Genomic DNA, 19,311 nt, shown 5'->3' with positions numbered 1-19,311 from the left:
ATAGAAATAAATTAAATATTCTGAGCACATTATATGATACACCTTTAGAATTTAGGACACTATATCATTCTTTAGAAAGATATATTTTCTTGCTTATTACACCAACCGTATCCCAATCACTATTCACTCAATCTTATATGTCAGCCAAGCAGACAGAGCATACACTAGATCATCTGCAATCACAGGCTAAGTGGAAAAGTCATTTTCATATATGAAAATTATTTTGCATCATATTCATTATGTCTATAAATAGGACCACATGTCCTCAAACAAAACAGGCCCCACAGGTGCGTCGGCCCACCAGGAATCTTCCCTGTAGACCCTATGGCCAATCCGCCTCTGGATGTGTCCATAATACAGTATATGTGTGTCCATAATACAGTATATGTGTGTCTATAATACAGTATATGTGTGTCTATAATACAGTATATATGTGTCCATAATACAGTATATATGTGTCCATAATACAGTATATATATATATATGTGTGTCCATAATACAGTATACGTGTGTCCATAATACAGTATATGTGTGTCCATAATATAGTATATGTGTGTCCATAATACAGTATACTGTATGTGTGTCTATAATACAGTATATGTGTCCAGGGGCGGATTGGGAACAAAAAGCGGCCCTGGTAAAATTTGTACTAGTGGCCCCACATGGGCAGCACCAGAGGTGTAAGGTCTAGCCATGGGCCATGGCAGCAGCACCCTCCCCCAAAACTTTCCAGATAGTGGGCATGTCCAGCATCAAGGGGGAAGTTAAAAATAAAAAGAAATACAATTAAATATTATGAGCATATTATATGATACACCTTCAGAATTTAGGACACTATATCATTCTTTAGAAATATATATTTTCTTGCTTATTACACCAACCGTATCCCAATCACTATTCACTCAATCTTATACGTCAGCCAAGCAGACAGAGCATACACTAGATCATCTGCAATCACAGGCTAAGTGGCAAAGTCATTTTCATATATGCTAATTATTTTTCATCTTATTCATTATGTCTATAAAAAGGACCACATGTCCTCAAACAAAACAGGCCCCACGGGTGCGTCGGCCCACCGGGAATCTTCCCTGCAAGCTCTATGGCCAATCCGCCTCTGGATGCGTCCATAATACAGTATATGTGTGTCCATAATACAGTATATGTGTGTCTATAATACAGTATACGTGTGTCCATAATACAGTATATGTGTCCATAATACAGTATATATGTCTATGATACAGTATATGTGTCCATAATACAGTATATATGTGTGTCCATAATACAGTATATATATGTGTCCATAATACAGTATATGTGTGTCTATAATACAGTATACGTGTGTCCATAATACAGTATATGTGTCCATAATACAGTATATATGTGTCTATGATACAGTATGTGTCCATAATACAGTATATATGTGTGTCCATAATACAGTATATATATGTGTCCATAATACAGTATATGTGTGTCCATAATACAGTATATATATGTGTCCATAATACAGTATACAATATACATGTGTCCATAATACAGTAAATATGTGTCCATAATACAGTATATATATATATATATATATATGTATGTATGTGTGTGTGTCCGTAATACAGTATACGTGTGTCCATAATACAGTATATGTGTCCATAATACAGTATATGTGTGTCCATAATACAGTGTGTATGTGTATATATATAAATATATATGTATGTCTATAATACAGTATACGTGTGTCGTCCATAATACAGTATACAGGTATGTGTGTCAATAATACAGTATATGTGTGTCCATAATACAGTATATATGTGTGTGTGTGCTATGAAGCGATTTCTGCACATCTGCGCATGCGGTACATGCATGTGCAAGGTCCTAAACTACGTTCTATTCAGAACGCAGTTTAAGACCTAAAGGGGGACGGAAATGGGGCTTCTCCGCGCATGTCAAAGAAATTGATGGTAGATGTGCGTTTTCTGGCGGTTAGTCACATTATTATCTACAGCAGGGAGACAGCTCCGGGTTACTGTTTAGTTCCTCGATGTTCTGAGGCCACTGCTATAGTCATGGTCCTAAAGAGTGTTGTACCGAAATGTCCAAATGATTAAAGATTATTAACAATAGACATGGCGTAATGCCGGCAAGTGTGTATGTAAATAACCTGCACCCAGGTGACATACGTGCAATAAATATATGTGTAAGGATATACAATACGATTGGGAATAGTAACCTTTCCGAAGCAGCGATGGGAAGCAGTACATTATACGGGGTTCCATGTGCTTTGATGGTGAAAATTACACAAAAAACCTCAACCACTTAACTGACGATTTTTCCCAAAAAAAAACAAACGCTCAGAAATTTATATATTTTTTTTTAGTGAATTAGGTGAAGAACATGAATTTAACCTTATCCAAAATGATTTTAGTAAAATAAATAAATAAATAAATGTTTGATTTAAAATAATGAAATTATAATTTTTCTCAAACATCGGTCAGGAAAATCGGTAACATCGCGACCATTGCAACATAACTTTTTACACCCAAGACAACTGCCAGGTACACAGAGGGAGGGCTGGGGATGGCTTGGTTTACACTTTCGCAGCAGCTGCTTTTGTCTGGGGGACGACGACGACCAATCAGCAGTGATTGGCCGCACGAGGGCCAATCACAGCCCGGGGCGGGGCTTTGTGGGTGTTGGAGGCGGAGATATACTCCGTGTCCCAGCATTTTGTGGAAAAAATAAATAAATATTTGTTTAGGCTAAGCCATCGATGGAGGTAAACCATCTGGTTCTCTCCCATCGATGGCAAAACCATTCTACATCAGCCTTAAACCATCAATGATTAGGAATCATCGATGGTCAATGGCCATCCCTACCTCTGAGAGCAGCAGCGGAGGTAAGTTTCCCTTCCCTGCCGCTGCTAATACTCTCTATCTGACTGGTGGCATCTTGTGTGACCAGGTCAGATAGAGCACTTGCTGGTGTGGTCGCATCTGATGCCACCATGCCAGGCAAGTGGTTAAAATGCCGTGTCGACCCTTTCTATGTCCACATATTTCTTGTTGACCTAATGACCCTGTCGACCTTTTCCATGTTGACCATGTAGAGTTGACCTGCTGACTGTAGCCCTTTTCGTGTAGATCTAATTATGCACACCCCTACAAGGCTTAGTACATAGACTCCATAATCACTCAAATCACATTAATTCTAAGGTGATGAGAAGCTGCGAGGAGTCTATGAGCAGTAATGCTGTAAATGTGTCTCTGTGTCTCCTGTTACTGACTGATTACTGTGACACATGGGCCGGTGCCTCCTGTTACTGACTGATTACTGCGACGCACGGGCTGGTGTCTCCTGTTACTGACTGATTACTGCGACACACGGGCCGGTGTCTCCTGTTACTGACTGATTACTGCGACACACGGGCCGGTGTCTCCTGTTACTGACTGATTTTACTGCGACACACGGGCCAGTGCCTCCTGTTACTGACTGATTACTGTGACGCACGGGCCGGTGCCTCCTGTTACTGACTGATTACTGCGACACATGGGCCAGTGTCTCCTGTTACTAACTGATTACTGCCACACACGGGCCGGTGTCTCCTGTTACTGACTGATTACTGCGACACACGGGCCGGTGCCTCCTGTTACTGACTGATTACTGCGACACACGGGCCGGTGTCTCCTGTTACTGACTGATTACTGCGACGCACGGGCCGGTGCCTCCTGTTACTGACTGATTACTGCGACACACGGGCCGGTGTCTCCTGTTACTGACTTATTACTGCGACACACGGGCCGGTGTCTCCTGTTACTGACTGATTACTGCGACGCATGGGCCGGTGTCTCCTGTTACTGACTGATTACTGTGATGCACGGGCCGGTGTCTCCTGTTACTGACTGATTTTACTGCGACACATGGGCCAGTGCCTCCTGTTACTGACTGATTACTGTGACGCACGGGCCGGTGCCTCCTGTTACTGACTGATTACTGCGACGCATGGGCCGGTGTCTCCTGTTACTGACTGATTACTGTGATGCACGGGCCGGTGTCTCCTGTTACTGACTGATTTTACTGCGACACATGGGCCAGTGCCTCCTGTTACTGACTGATTACTGTGACGCACGGGCCGGTGCCTCCTGTTACTGACTGATTACTGCGACACATGGGCCAGTGTCTCCTGTTACTGACTGATTACTGCGACACACGGGCCGGTGTCTCCTGTTACTGACTTATTACTGCGACACACGGGCCGGTGTCTCCTGTTACTGACTGATTACTGCGACACACGGGCCGGTGCCTCCTGTTACTGACTGATTACTGCGACACACGGGCCGGTGTCTCCTGTTACTGACTGATTACTGCGACACACGGGCCGGTGTCTCCTGTTACTGACTGATTACTGCGACACACGGGCCGGTGTCTCCTGTTACTGACTGATTACTGCGACACACGGGCCGGTGTCTCCTGTTACTGACTTATTACTGCGACACACGGGCCGGTGTCTCCTGTTACTGACTGATTACTGCGACGCACGGGCCGGTGTCTCCTGTTACTGACTGATTACTGCGACGCACGGGCCGGTGTCTCCTGTTACTGACTGATTACTGCGACGCACGGGACGGTGTCTCCTGTTACTGACTGATTACTGCGACACACGGGCCGGTGTCTCCTGTTACTGACTGATTACTGCAATGTACGGGATGGTGTCTCCTGTTACTGACTGATTACTGTGACGCACGGGCCGGTGCCTCCTGTTACTGACTGATTACTGCGACACACGGGCCGGTGTCTCCTGTTACTGACTGATTTTACTGCGACACACGGCCAGTGCCTCCTGTTACTGACTGATTACTGTGACGCACGGGCCGGTGCCTCCTGTTACTGACTGATTACTGCGACACACGGGCCGGTGTCTCCTGTTACTGACTGATTTTACTGCGACACACGGGCCAGTGCCTCCTGTTACTGACTGATTACTGTGACGCACGGGCCGGTGCCTCCTGTTACTGACTGATTACTGCGACGCACGGGCCGGTGTCTCCTGTTACTGACTTATTACTGCGACACACGGGCCGGTGTCTCCTGTTACTGACTGATTACTGCGACACACGGGCCGGTGCCTCCTGTTACTGACTGATTACTGCGACACACGGGCCGGTGTCTCCTGTTACTGACTGATTACTGCGACACACGGGCCGGTGTCTCCTGTTACTGACTGATTACTGCGACACACGGGCCGGTGTCTCCTGTTACTGACTGATTACTGCGACACACGGGCCGGTGCCTCCTGTTACTGACTGATTACTGCGACACACGGGCCGGTGTCTCCTGTTACTGACTTATTACTGCGACACACGGGCCGGTGTCTCCTGTTACTGACTGATTACTGCGACACACGGGCCGGTGTCTCCTGTTACTGACTTATTACTGCGACACACGGGCCGGTGTCTCCTGTTACTGACTTATTACTGCGACACATGGGCCGGTGTCTCCTGTTACTGACTGATTACTGCGACACATGGGCCGGTGCCTCCTGTTACTGACTGATTACTGCGACGCATGGGCCGGTGCCCGATACTAATGTCAGCTGTGTGTTTCCAGGGCCAGCACTACGAGGAGGAGAAGAGAGCGCTGGGACACGAGGTGATAGCGCTTAATAACCATTTGTTGGAGGCCAAGGTGACAATTGATAAATTATCAGAGGACAATGTAAGTACATTATTGGTGTGATGTGACCTATTATCATTCCTCTGCGCCAGGAAACCCAGCCAATCTGTAATAGATAACTGTGTATATACCATAATGAGCACTGTGGACCAAGCGGAATCGCCAGCGAGTGGGGGGCGGCAGAGAGATAGAGACAATGGCCCTCATTCCGAGTTGATCGCTCGCAAGGCGAATTTAGCAGAGTTGCTCAGGCTAAGCCTACGCCTACTGGGAGTGTATCTTAGCTTCTTAAAATTGCGACCGATGTATACGCAATATTGCGATTACACACCTCGTAGCAGTTTCAGAGTAGCTTCAGACTTACTCGGCATCTGCGATCAGTTCAGAGCTAGTCGTTCCTGGTTTGACGTCACAAACACACCCAGCGTTCGCCCAGACACTCCCCCGTTTCTCCGGCCACTCCTGCGTTTTTTCCGGAAACGGTAGTGTTTTTATCCACACGCCCCGAAAACGCCGTGTTTCCGCCCAGTAACACCCATTTCCTGTCAATCACACTACGATCGCCGGAGCGATGAAAAAGCCGTGAGTAAAAATACTATCTCCATTGTACAATTACTTGGCGCAGTCGCAGTGCGAATATTGCGCATGCGTACTAAGCGGAATTTCACTGCGATGCGATGAAAAATACCGAGCGAACGACTCGGAATGAGGGCCAATATACTAGAAGTTAGATTTAAAGTGGCAATTTAAAAAAAAAGAAAAATCATTCAAAACAAATAATGGCTAAATCTCACTGCAGCCGGCATTGCAGGCTGTTACATTTGGGTCTCACTGCCGCCGGCATTGCAGGCTGTTACATTTGGGTCTCACTGCTGCCGACATTGCAGGCTGTTAAATTTGGGTCTCACTGCCGCCGGCATTGCAGGCTGTTACATTTGGGTCTCACTGCTGCCGACATTGCAGGCTGTTACATTTGGGTCTCACTGCTGCTGGCATTGCAGGCTGTTACATTTGGGTCTCACTGCCGCCGGCATTGCAGGCTGTTACATTTGGGTCTCACTGCTGCCGACTTTGCAGGCTGTTACATTTGGGTCTCACTGCTGCCGACATTGCAGGCTGTTACATTTGGGTCTCACTGCTGCTGGCATTGCAGGCTGTTACATTTGGGTCTCACTGCCGCCGGCATTGCAGGCTGTTACATTTGGGTCTCACTGCTGCTGGCATTGCAGGCTGTTACATTTGGGTCTCACTGGGGTCTCACTGCTGCCGACATTGCAGGCTGTTACATTTGGGTCTCACTGCCGCCGACATTGCAGGCTGTTACATTTGGGTCTCACTGCCGCCGACATTGCAGGCTGTTACATTTGGGTCTCACTGCTGCTGGCATTGCAGGCTGTTTATGGCTCCACTTAGTTTCTGCTGCCCACCGTGTGCCAAGTGGCAGTGAACAGATGGGTGAGAGCACCAAGATGGAGTAGATCTCTGAAAAGAAGGAAGATAGAACAATTAAATCTGCTGTTGCCTGGGTATTTCCCGGTAATCCCTGTTGGAATAACCAGCACAGGGAAGACCAGGAACCCCCCGGCAATGAGAGTTCAATGAAAGTGGTGATAAAGTAAGATGTCAGTCTTAGATGGATTTCTAGAAGTATGGATGCATAAAGCAGGGAAGAGACCGTGTTAATCAGCCTTATATAAGGACCAGATAAAAAGATGCAAAACACAAAACTAACCTCTATATATGTGTGTAATGATCCAAATAATCCTGCAGGATGACTGTGCTGCTAACAGGCTGTTACTAAGTGCATGTATACTCAGGGGTAGCTCAGGGGGTAGTGCGTGTATACTCAGGGGTAGCTCAGGGGGTAGTGCGTGTATACTCAGGGGTAGCAGGGGAAGCTCAGAGGTAGTGCGTGTATACTCAGGGGTAGCAGGGGAAGCTCAGGGGTAGTTTGTGTATACTCAGGGGTAGCAGGGGTAGCTCAGGGGGTAGAGCATGTATACTCAGGGGTAGCAGGGGTAGCTCAGGGGGTAGAGCGTGTATACTCAGGAGTAGCAGGGGTAGCTCAGGGGGTAGAGCGTGTATACTCCGGGGTAGTAGGGGTAGCTCAGGGGGTAGTGTGTGTACACTCAGGGGCAGCTCAGGGGGTAGTGTGTGTACACTCAGGGGTAGCTCAGGGGGTAGAGCGTGTACACTCAGGGGTAGCTCAGGGGGTAGTGCGTGTATACTCAGGGGTAGCAGGGGTAGCTCAGGGGATAGTGCGTGTACACTCAGGGGTAGCTCAGGGGGTAGAGCGTGTATACTCAGGGGTAGAGCGTGTATACTCAGGGGTAGCAGGAGTAGCTCAGGGGTAGAGCGTGTATACTCAGGGGTAGAGCGTGTATACTCAGGGGTAGCAGGGGTAGCTCAGGGGGTAGAGCGTGTATACTCAGGGGTAGCTCAGGGGGTAGTGCGTGTATACTCAGGGGTAGCTCAGGGGGTAAAGCGTGTATACTCAGGGGTAGCAGGGGTAGCTCAGGGGGTAGAGCGTGTATACTCAGGAGTAGCAGGGGTAGCTCAGGGGGTAGAGCGTGTATACTCAGGGGTAGCTCAGGGGTAGTGCGTGTATACTCAGGGGTAGCAGGGGAAGCTCAGGGGGTAGAGCGTGTATACTCAGGAGTAGCAGGGTTAGCTCAGGGAGTAGAGCGTGTATACTCAGGGGTAGCAGGAGTAGCTCAGGGGGTAGAGCGTGTATACTCAGGGGTAGCAGGGGTAGCTCAGGGGGTAGTGCGTGTACACTCAGGGGTAGCTTAGGGGGTAGAGCGTGTATACTCAGGGGTAGCAGGGGTAGTGTGTGTACACTCAGGGGTAGCAGGGGTAGCTCAGGGGTAGAGCGTATACACTCAGGGGTAGCAGGGGTAGCTCAGGGGGTAGAGCGTGTATACTCAGGGGTAGCTCAGGGGGTAGAGCGTGTATACTCAGGGATAGCGCATGTATACTCCGGGGTAGTAGGGGTAGCTCAGGGGGTAGTGTGTGTACACTCAGGGGCAGCTCAGGGGGTAGTGTGTGTACACTCAGGGGTAGCTCAGGGGGTAGTGCGTGTACACTCAGGGGTAGCTCAGGGGGTAGTGCGTGTACATTCAGGGGTAGCTCAGGGGGTAGTGCGTGTATACTCAGGGGTAGCTCAGGGGGTAGTGCGTGTACACTCAGGGGTAGCAGGGGTAGCTCAGGGGGTAGAGCGTATACACTCAGGGGTAGCAGGGATAGCTCAGGGGGTAGAGCGTGTATACTCAGGGGTAGCTCAGGGGGTAGAGCGTGTATACTCAGGGGTAGCTCAGGGGGTAGAGCATGTATACTCCGGGGTAGTAGGGGTAGCTCAGGGGGTAGTATGTGTACACTCAGGGGCAGCTCAGGGGGTAGTGTGTGTACACTCAGGGGTAGCTCAGGGGGTAGAGCGTGTACACTCAGGGGTAGCTCAGGGGGTAGTGCGTGTATACTCAGGGGTAGCAGGGGTAGCTCAGGGGATAGTGCGTGTACACTCAGGGGTAGCTCAGGGGGTAGAGCGTGTATACTCAGGGGTAGAGCGTGTATACTCAGGGGTAGCAGGAGTAGCTCAGGGGTAGAGCGTGTATACTCAGGGGTAGAGCGTGTATACTCAGGGGTAGCAGGGGTAGCTCAGGGGGTAGAGCGTGTATACTCAGGGGTAGCTCAGGGGGTAGTGCGTGTATACTCAGGGGTAGCAGGGGTAGCTCAGGGGGTAGAGCGTGTATACTCAGGGGTAGCTCAGGGGGTAGTGCGTGTATACTCAGGGGTAGCAGGGGTAGCTCAGGGGGTAGAGCGTGTATACTCAGGGGTAGCTCAGGGGGTAGTGCGTGTATACTCAGGGGTAGTTCAGGGGGTAGAGCGTGTATACTCAGGGGTAGCTCAGGGGGTAGTGCGTGTATACTCAGGGGTAGCTCAGGGGGTAGAGCGTGTATACTCAGGGGTAGCTCAGGGGGTAGTGCGTGTATACTCAGGGGTAGCTCAGGGGGTAGAGCGTGTATACTCAGGGGTAGCAGGGGTAGCTCAGGGGGTAGAGCGTGTATACTCAGGGGTAGCAAGGGTAGCTCAGGGGGTAGAGCGTGTACACTCAGGGGTAGCTCAGGGGGTAGTGCGTGTATACTGAAAGGTAGCTCAGGGGGTAGTGTGTGTATACTCCGGGGTAGCAGGGGTAGCTCAGGGGGTAGAGCGTGTATACTCAGGGGTAGCTCAGGGGGTAGTGTGTGTATACTCCGCGGTAGCAGGGGTAGCTCAGGGGGTAGAGCGTGTATACTCAGGGGTAGCTCAGGGGGTAGAGCATGTATACTCCGGGGTAGCAGGGGTAGCTCAGGGGGTAGAGCGTGTATACTCAGGGGTAGCAGGGGTAGCTTATTATTTATTTATTTATTAACAGTTTCTTATATAGCGCAGCATATTCCGATGTGCTTTACAATTAGAACAACAGTAATAGAACAAATCTGGGTAAAAACAGACAGACAGAGGTAGGAAGGCCCTGCTCGCAAGCTTACAATCTATAGGAAAATAGGCATAGATATACAAGGATAGATGCTACCTATTGCAGCTCAGGGGGTAGAGCGTGTACACTCAGGGGTAGCTCAGGGGGTAGTGCGTGTATACTCAGGGGTAGCTCAGGGGGTACAGCGTGTATACTCAGGGGTAGCTCAGGGGGTAGAGCGTGTATACTCAGGGGTAGCACAGGGGGTAGAGCGTGTATACTCAGGGGTAGCACAGGGGGTAGAGCGTGTATACTCCGGGGTAGCAGGGGTAGCTCAGGGGGTAGTGTGTGTACACTCAGGGGCAGCTCAGGGGGTAGTGTGTGTACACTCAGGGGTAGCTCAGGGGGTAGAGCGTGTACACTCAGGGGTAGCTCAGGGGGTAGAGCGTGTATACTCAGGGGTAGCTCAGGGGGTAGTGCGTGTATACTCAGGGGTAGCAGGGGTAGCTCAGGGGGTAGAGCGTGTATACTCAGGGGTAGCAGGGGTAGCTCAGGGGATAGTGCGTGTACACTCAGGGGTAGCTCAGGGGGTAGAGCGTGTATACTCAGGGGTAGCAGGGGTAGCTCAGGGGGTAGATCGTGTATACTCAGGGGTAGCAGGGGTAGCTCAGGGGGTAGAGCGTGTATACTCAGGGGTAGCAGGGGTAGCTCAGGGGGTAGTGCGTGTATACTCAGGGGTAGCAGGGGTAGCTCAGGTGGTAGAGCGTGTATACTCAGGGGTAGCTCAGGGGGTAGAGCGTGTATGCTCAGGGGTAGCTCAGGGGGTAGAGCGTGTATACTCAGGGGTAGCTCAGGGGGTAGTGCGTGTATACTCAGGGGTAGCTCAGGGGGTAGAGCGTGTATACTCAGGGGTAGCTCAGGGGGTAGAGCGTGTATACTCAGGGGTAGCTCAGGGGGTAGTGCGTGTATACTCAGGGGTAGCTCAGGGGGTAGAGCGTGTATACTCAGGGGTAGCTCAGGGGGTAGTGCGTGTATACTCAGGGGTAGCTCAGGGGGTAGAGCGTGTATACTCAGGGGTAGCAGGGGTAGCTCAGGTGGTAGAGCGTGTATACTCAGGGGTAGCAGGGGTAGCTCAGGGGGTAGTGCGTGTATACTCAGGGGTAGCTCAGGGGGTAGTGTGTGTATACTCCGGGGTAGCAGGGGTAGCTCAGGGGGTAGAGCGTGTATACTCAGGGGTAGCTCAGGGGGTAGTGTGTGTATACTCCGGGGTAGCAGGGGTAGCTCAGGGGGTAGAGCGTGTATACTCAGGGGGAGCAGGGGGAGCTTATTATTTATTTATTTATTAACAGTTTCATATATAGCGCAGCATATTCCGTTGCGCTTTACAATTAGAACAACAGTAATAGAACAAAACTGGGTAAAAACAGACAGACAGACAGAGGTAGGAAGGCCCTGCTCGCAAGCTTACAATCTATAGGGAAATAGACATAGATACACAAAGATAGATGCTACCTATTGCAGCTCAGGGGGTAGAGCGTGTACACACAGAGGTAGCTCAGGGGGTAGTGCGTGTATACTCAGGGGTAGCTCAGGGGGTAGTGCGTGTATACTCAGGGGTAGCTCAGGGGGTAGAGCATGTATACTCAGGGGTAGCTCAGGGGGTAGAGTGTGTATACTCAGGGGTAGCTCAGGGGTTAGAGCGTGTATACTCCGGGGTAGCAGGGGTAGCTCAGGGGGTAGTGTGTGTACACTCAGGGGTAGCTCAGGGGGTAGTGTGTGTATACTCAGGGGTAGCTCAGGGGGTAGAGCGTGTACACTCAGGGGTAGCTCAGGGGGTAGTGTGTGTATACTCCGGGGTAGCTGGGGTAGCTCAGGGGGTAGAGCGTGTGTACTCAGGGGTAGCTCAGGGGGTAGTGTGTGTATACTCCGGGGTAGCAGGGGTAGCTCAGGGGGTAGAGCGTGTATACTCAGGGGTAGCTCAGGGGGTAGAGCGTGTATACTCCGGGGTAGCAGGGGTAGCTCAGGGGTAGAGCGTGTATACTCAGGGGGAGCAGGGGGAGCTTATTATTTATTTATTTATTAACAGTTTCTTATATAGCGCAGCATATTCCGTTGCGCTTTACAATTAGAACAACAGTAATAGAACAAAACTGGGTAAAAACAGACAGACAGACAGAGGTAGGAAGGCCCTGCTCGCAAGCTTACAATCTATAGGGAAATAGGCATAGATACACAAAGATAGATGCTACCTATTGCAGCTCAGGGGGTAGAGCGTGTATACTCAGGGGTAGCTCAGGGGGTAGTGCGTGTATACTCAGGGGTAGCTCAGGGGGTAGAGCGTGTATACTCAGGGGTAGCTCAGGGGGTAGAGCGTGTATACTCAGGGGTAGCTCAGGGGGTAGAGCGTGTATACTCAGGGGTAGCTCAGGGGGTAGAGCGTGTATACTCCGGGGTAGCAGGGGTAGCTCAGGGGGTAGTGTGTGTACACTCAGGGGTAGCTCAGGGGGTAGTGTGTGTACACTCAGGGGTAGCTCAGGGGGTAGAGCGTGTACACTCAGGGGTAGCTCAGGGGGTAGAGCGTGTATACTCAGGGGTAGCTCACGGGGTAGTGCGTGTATACTCAGGGGTAGCAGGGGTAGCTCAGGGGATAGTGCGTGTACACTCGGGTAGCTCAGGGGGTAGAGCGTGTATACTCAGGGGTAGAGCGTGTATACTCAGGGGTAGCAGGGGTAGCTCAGGGGGTAGTGCGTGTATACTCAGGGGTAGCAGGGGTAGCTCAGGGGGTAGAGCGTGTATACTCAGGGGTAGCTCAGGGGGTAGTGCATGTATACTCAGGGGTAGCTCAGGGGGTAGTGCGTGTATACTCAGGGGTAGCAGGGGAAGCTCAGGGGTAGTGCGTGTATACTCAGGGGTAGCAGGGGAAGCTCAGGGGTAGTGCGTGTATACTCAGGGGTAGCAGGGGTAGCTCAGGGGGTAGAGCATGTATACTCAGGGGTAGCAGGGGTAGCTCAGGGGGTAGAGCGTGTATACTCAGGGGTAGCAGGGGTAGCTCAGGGGGTAGAGCGTGTATACTCAGGAGTAGCAGGGGTAGCTCAGGGGGTAGAGCGTGTATACTCAGGGGTAGCTCAGAGGTAGTGCGTGTATTCTCAGGGGTAGCAGGGGAAGCTCAGGGGGTTGAGCGTGTATACTCAGGGGTAGCAGGGGTAGCTCAGGGGGTAGAGCATGTATACTCAGGGGTAGCAGGGGTAGCGCAGGGGGTAGAGCGTGTATACTCAGGGGTAGCAGGGGTAGCTCAGGGGGTAGAGCGTGTATACTCAGGGGTAGCAGGGGTAGCTCAGGGGGTAGTGTGTGTACACTCAGGGGTAGCTCAGGGGGTAGAGCGTGTACACTCAGGGGTAGCTCAGGGGGTAGTGCGTGTATACTCAGGGGTAGCTCAGGGGGTAGTGCGTGTACACTCAGGGGTAGCAGGGGTAGCTCAGGGGGTAGAGCGTGTACACTCAGGGGTAGCAGCGTTAGCTCAGGGGGTAGAGCGTGTATACTCAGGGGTAGCTCAGGGGGTAGAGCGTGTATACTCAGGGGTAGCTCAGGGGGTAGAGCATGTATACTCCGGGGTAGCAGGGGTAGCTCAGGGGGTAGTGTGTGTACACTCAGGGGTAGCGTGTGTACACTCAGGGGTAGCTCAGGGGGTAGAGCGTGTACACTCAGGGATAGCAGGGGTAGCTCAGGAGATAGTGCGTGTATACTCAGGGGTAGAGCGTGTATACTCAGGGGTAGCAGGGGTAGCTCAGGGGGTAGTGTGTGTACACTCAGGGGTAGCTCAGGGGGTAGAGCGTGTACACTCAGGGGTAGCTCAGGGGGTAGTGCGTGTATACTCAGGGGTAGCTCAGGGGGTAGTGCGTGTATACTCAGGGGTAGCAGAGGTAGCTCAGGGGGTAGTGCGTGTATACTCAGGGGTAGCTCAGGGGGTAGTGCGTGTATACTCAGGGGTAGCAGGGGTAGCTCAGGGGGTAAAGCGTGTATACTCAGGGGTAGAGAGTGTATACTCAGGGGTAGTTCAGGGGGTAGAGCGTGTATACTCAGGGGTAGCTCGGGGTAGTGCGTGTATACTCAGGGGTAGCTCAGGGGGTAGAGCGTGTATACTCAGGGGTAGCTTAGGGGGTAGTGTGTGCATACTCAGGGGTAGCTCAGGGGATAGAGCGTGTATACTCAGGGGTAGCAGGGGTAGCTCAGGGGGTAGAGCGTGTACACTCAGGGGTAGCTCAGGGGGTAGTGCGTGTATACTCAGGGGTAGCTCAGGGGGTATTGTGTGTATACTCCGGGTAGCAGGGGTAGCTCAGGGCGTAGAGCGTGTATACTCAGGGGTAGCAGGGGTAGCTTATTATTTATTTATTTATTAACAGTTTCTTATATAGCGCAGCATATTCCGTTGCGCTTTACAATTAGAACAACAGTAATAGAACAAAACTGGGTAAAAACAGACTGACAGAGGTAGGAAGGCCCTGCTCGCAAGCTTACAATCTATAGGGAAATAGGCATAGATACACAAGGATAGATGCTACCTATTGCAGCTCAGGGGGTAGAGCGTGTACACTCAGGGGTAGCTCAGGGGGTAGTGCGTGTATACTCAGGGGTAGCTCAGGGGGTAGTGCGTGTATACTCAGGGGTAGCTCAGGGGGTAGAGCGTGTATACTCAGGGGTAGCTCAGGGGGTAGAGCGTGTATACTCAGGGGTAGCTCAGGGGGTAGAGCATGTATACTCTGGGGTAGCAGGGGTAGCTCAGGGGGTAGTGTGTGTACACTCAGGGGGTAGTGTGTGTACACTCAGGGGTAGCTCAGGGGGTAGAGCGTGTACACTCAGGGGTAGCTCAGGGGGTAGTGCGTGTATACTCAGGGGTAGCTCAGGGGGTAGTGCGTGTACACTCAGGGGTAGCAGGGGTAGCTCAGGGGGTAGAGCGTGTACACTCAGGGGTAGCAGGGGTAGCTCAGGGGGTAGAGCGTGTATACTCAGGGGTAGCTCAGGGGATAGAGCGTGTATACTCAGGGTCAGCTCAGGGGGTAGAGCGTGTATACTCAGGGGTAGCGCATGTATACTCAGGGGTAGCTCAGGGGGTAGTGTGTGTACACTCAGGGGTAGCTCAGGGGGTAGAGCGTGTACACTCAGGGGTAGCTCAGGGGGTAGTGCGTGTATACTCAGGGGTAGCTCAGGGGGTAGTTCGTGTACACTCAGGGGTAGCAGGGGTAGCTCAGGGGGTAGAGCGTATACACTCAGGGGTAGCAGGGGTAGCTCAGGGGGTAGAGCGTGTATACTCAGGGGTAGCTCAGGGGGTAGAGCGTGTATACTCAGGGATAGCGCATGTATACTCCGGGGTAGTAGGGGTAGCTCAGGGGGTAGTGTGTGTACACTCAGGGGCAGCTCAGGGGGTAGTGTGTGTACACTCAGGGGTAGCTCAGGGGGTAGTGCGTGTACACTCAGGGGTAGCTCAGGGGGTAGTGCGTGTACATTCAGGGGTAGCTCAGGGGGTAGTGCGTGTACATTCAGGGGTAGCTCAGGGGGTAGTGCGTGTATACTCAGGGGTAGCTCAGGGGGTAGTGCGTGTACACTCAGGGGTAGCAGGGGTAGCTCAGGGGTAGAGCGTATACACTCAGGGGTAGCAGGGGTAGCTCAGGGGGTAGAGCGTGTATACTCAGGGGTAGCTCAGGGGGTAGAGCGTGTATACTCAGGGGTAGCTCAGGGGGTAGAGCATGTATACTCCGGGGTAGTAGGGGTAGCTCAGGGGGTAGTGTGTGTACACTCAGGGGTAGCTCAGTGGGTAGTGTGTGTACACTCAGGGGTAGCTCAGGGGGTAGAGCGTGTACACTCAGGGGTAGCTCAGGGGGTAGTGCGTGTATACTCAGGGGTAGCAGGGGTAGCTCAGGGGATAGTGCATGTACACTCAGGGGTAGCTCAGGGGGTAGAGCGTGTATACTCAGGGGTAGAGCGTGTATACTCAGGGGTAGCAGGAGTAGCTCAGGGGTAGAGCGTGTATACTCAGGGGTAGAGTGTGTATACTCAGGGGTAGCAGGGGTAGCTCAGGGGGTAGAGCGTGTATACTCAGGGGTAGCTCAGGGGGTAGTGCGTGTATACTCAGGGGTAGCAGGGGTAGCTCAGGGGGTAGAGCGTGTATACTCAGGGGTAGCTCAGGGGGTAGTGCGTGTATACTCAGGGGTAGCAGGGGTAGCTCAGGGGGTAGAGCGTGTATACTCAGGGGTAGCTCAGGGGGTAGTGCGTGTATACTCAGGGGTAGTTCAGGGGGTAGAGCGTGTATACTCAGGGGTAGCTCAGGGGGTAGTGCGTGTATACTCAGGGGTAGCTCAGGGGGTAGAGCGTGTATACTCAGGGGTAGCTCAGGGGGTAGTGCGTGTATACTCAGGGGTAGCTCAGGGGGTAGAGCGTGTATACTCAGGGGTAGCAGGGGTAGCTCAGGGGGTAGAGCGTGTATACTCAGGGGTAGCAAGGGTAGCTCAGGGGGTAGAGCGTGTACACTCAGGGTTGCTCAGGGGGTAGTGCGTGTATACTCAGGGATAGCTCAGGGGGTAGTGTGTGTATACTCCGGGGTAGCAGGGGTAGCTCAGGGGGTAGAGCGTGTATACTCAGGGGTAGCTCAGGGGGTAGTGTGTGTATACTCCGGGGTAGCAGGGGTAGCTCAGGGGGTAGAGCGTGTATACTCAGGGGTAGCTCAGGGGGTAGAGCATGTATACTCCGGGGTAGCAGGGGTAGCTCAGGGGGTAGAGCGTGTATACTCAGGGGTAGCAGGGGTAGCTTATTATTTATTTATTTATTAACAGTTTCTTATATAGCGCAGCATATTCCGATGCGCTTTACAATTAGAACAACAGTAATAGAACAAATCTGGGTAAACACAGACAGACAGAGGTAGGAAGGCCCTGCTCGCAAGCTTACAATCTATAGGAAAATAGGCATAGATATACAAGGATAGATGCTACCTATTGCAGCTCAGGGGGTAGAGCGTGTACACTCAGGGGTAGCTCAGGGGGTAGTGCGTGTATACTCAGGGGTAGCTCAGGGGGTAGTGCGTGTATACTCAGGGGTAGCTCAGGGGGTAGAGCGTGTATACTCAGGGGTAGCACAGGGGGTAGAGCGTGTATACTCCGGGGTAGCAGGGGTAGCTCAGGGGGTAGTGTGTGTACACTCAGGGGCAGCTCAGGGGGTAGTGTGTGTACACTCAGGGGTAGCTCAGGGGGTAGAGCGTGTACACTCAGGGGTAGCTCAGGGGGTAGAGCGTGTATACTCAGGGGTAGCTCAGGGGGTAGTGCGTGTATACTCAGGGGTAGCAGGGGTAGCTCAGGGGATAGTGCGTGTACACTCAGGGGTAGCTCAGGGGGTAGAGCGTGTATACTCAGGGGTAGCAGGGGTAGCTCAGGGGGTAGATCGTTTATACTCAGGGGTAGCAGGGGTAGCTCAGGGGGTAGAGCGTGTATACTCAGGGGTAGCAGGGGTAGCTCAGGGGGTAGTGCGTGTATACTCAGGGGTAGCAGGGGTAGCTCAGGGGGTAGAGCGTGTATACTCAGGGGTAGCTCAGGGGGTAGTGCGTGTATACTCAGGGGTAGCTCAGGGGGTAGAGCGTGTATACTCAGGGGTAGCTCAGGGGGTAGTGTGTGTATACTCCGGGGTAGCAGGGGTAGCTCAGGGGGTAGAGCGTGTATACTCAGGGGGAGCAGGGGGAGCTTATTATTTATTTATTTATTAACAGTTTCTTATATAGCGCAGGATATTCCGTTGCGCTTTACAATTAGAACAACAGTAATAGAACAAAACTGGGTAAAAACAGACAGACAGACAGAGGTAGGAAGGCCCTGCTCGCAAGCTTACAATCTATAGGGAAATAGGCATAGATACACAAAGATAGATGCTACCTATTGCAGCTCAGGGGGTAGAGCGTGTACACTCAGAGGTAGCTCAGGGGGTAGTGCGTGTATACTCAGGGGTAGCTCAGGGGGTAGTGCGTGTATACTCAGGGGTAGCTCAGGGGGTAGAGCGTGTATACTCAGGGGTAGCTCAGGGGGTAGAGCGTGTATACTCAGGGGTAGCTCAGGGGTTAGAGCGTGTATACTCAGGGGTAGCTCAGGGGGTAGAGCGTGTATACTCAGGGGTAGCTCAGGGGTTAGAGCGTGTATACTCCGGGGTAGCAGGGGTAGCTCAGGGGGTAGTGTGTGTACACTCAGGGGTAGCTCAGGGGGTAGTGTGTGTATACTCAGGGGTAGCTCAGGGGGTAGAGCGTGTACACTCAGGGGTAGCTCAGGGGGTAGTGTGTGTATACTCCGGGGTAGCTGGGGTAGCTCAGGGGGTAGAGCGTGTGTACTCAGGGGTTGCTCAGGGGGTAGAGCGTGTATACTCCGGGGTAGCAGGGGTAGCTCAGGGGGTAGAGCGTGTATACTCAGGGGGAGCAGGGGGAGCTTATTATTTATTTATTTATTAACAGTTTCTTATATAGCGCAGCATATTCCGTTGCGCTTTACAATTAGAACAACAGTAATAGAACAAAACTGGGTAAAAACAGACAGACAGACAGAGGTAGGAAGGCCCTGCTCGCAAGCTTACAATCTATAGGGAAATAGGCATAGATACACAAAGATAGATGCTACCTATTGCAGATCAGGGGGTAGAGCGTGTATACTCAGGGGTAGCTCAGGGGGTAGTGCGTGTATACTCAGGGGTAGCTCAGGGGGTAGAGCGTGTATACTCAGGGGTAGCTCAGGGGGTAGAGCGTGTATACTCAGGGGTAGCTCAGGGGGTAGAGCGTGTATACTCAGGGGTAGCTCAGGGGGTAGAGCGTGTATACTCCGGGGTAGCAGGGGTAGCTCAGGGGGTAGTGTGTGTACACTCAGGGGTAGCTCAGGGGGTAGTGTGTGTACACTCAGGGGTAGCTCAGGGGGTAGAGCGTGTACACTCAGGGGTAGCTCAGGGGGTAGAGCGTGTATACTCAGGGGTAGCTCACGGGGTAGTGCGTGTATACTCAGGGGTAGCAGGGGTAGCTCAGGGGATAGTGCGTGTACACTCGGGTAGCTCAAGGGGTAGAGCGTGTATACTCAGGGGTAGAGCGTGTATACTCAGGGGTAGCAGGGGTAGCTCAGGGGGTAGTGCGTGTATACTCAGGGGTAGCAGGGGTAGCTCAGGGGGTAGAGCGTGTATACTCAGGG

The 19,311-nt window shown here is 52.0% G+C and overlaps 1 protein-coding gene across 5 annotated transcripts in view; it reads left to right on the top strand.

Moving 5' to 3' along the window:
- The window catches only part of BEGAIN (brain enriched guanylate kinase associated), a 256,003-nt gene that overhangs the window by 175,400 nt on the left and 61,292 nt on the right, over nt 1-19,311 (top strand). For all 5 annotated transcript variants that reach the window (XM_063948638.1, XM_063948637.1, XM_063948639.1 and 2 more), the window contains one exon: nt 5,596-5,703. In XM_063948638.1, the coding sequence (XP_063804708.1) occupies nt 5,596-5,703 (108 nt within the window). The remainder of the gene's footprint in view (nt 1-5,595; nt 5,704-19,311) is intronic.

The sequence above is a fragment of the Pseudophryne corroboree genome, chromosome 12, assembly GCF_028390025.1.
Source record: "Pseudophryne corroboree isolate aPseCor3 chromosome 12, aPseCor3.hap2, whole genome shotgun sequence".
Taxonomy (NCBI): domain Eukaryota; kingdom Metazoa; phylum Chordata; class Amphibia; order Anura; family Myobatrachidae; genus Pseudophryne; species Pseudophryne corroboree.
The sequence above is the reverse complement of the archived record's forward strand: the minus strand, read 5'-3'. Positions and strand labels throughout refer to the sequence as shown.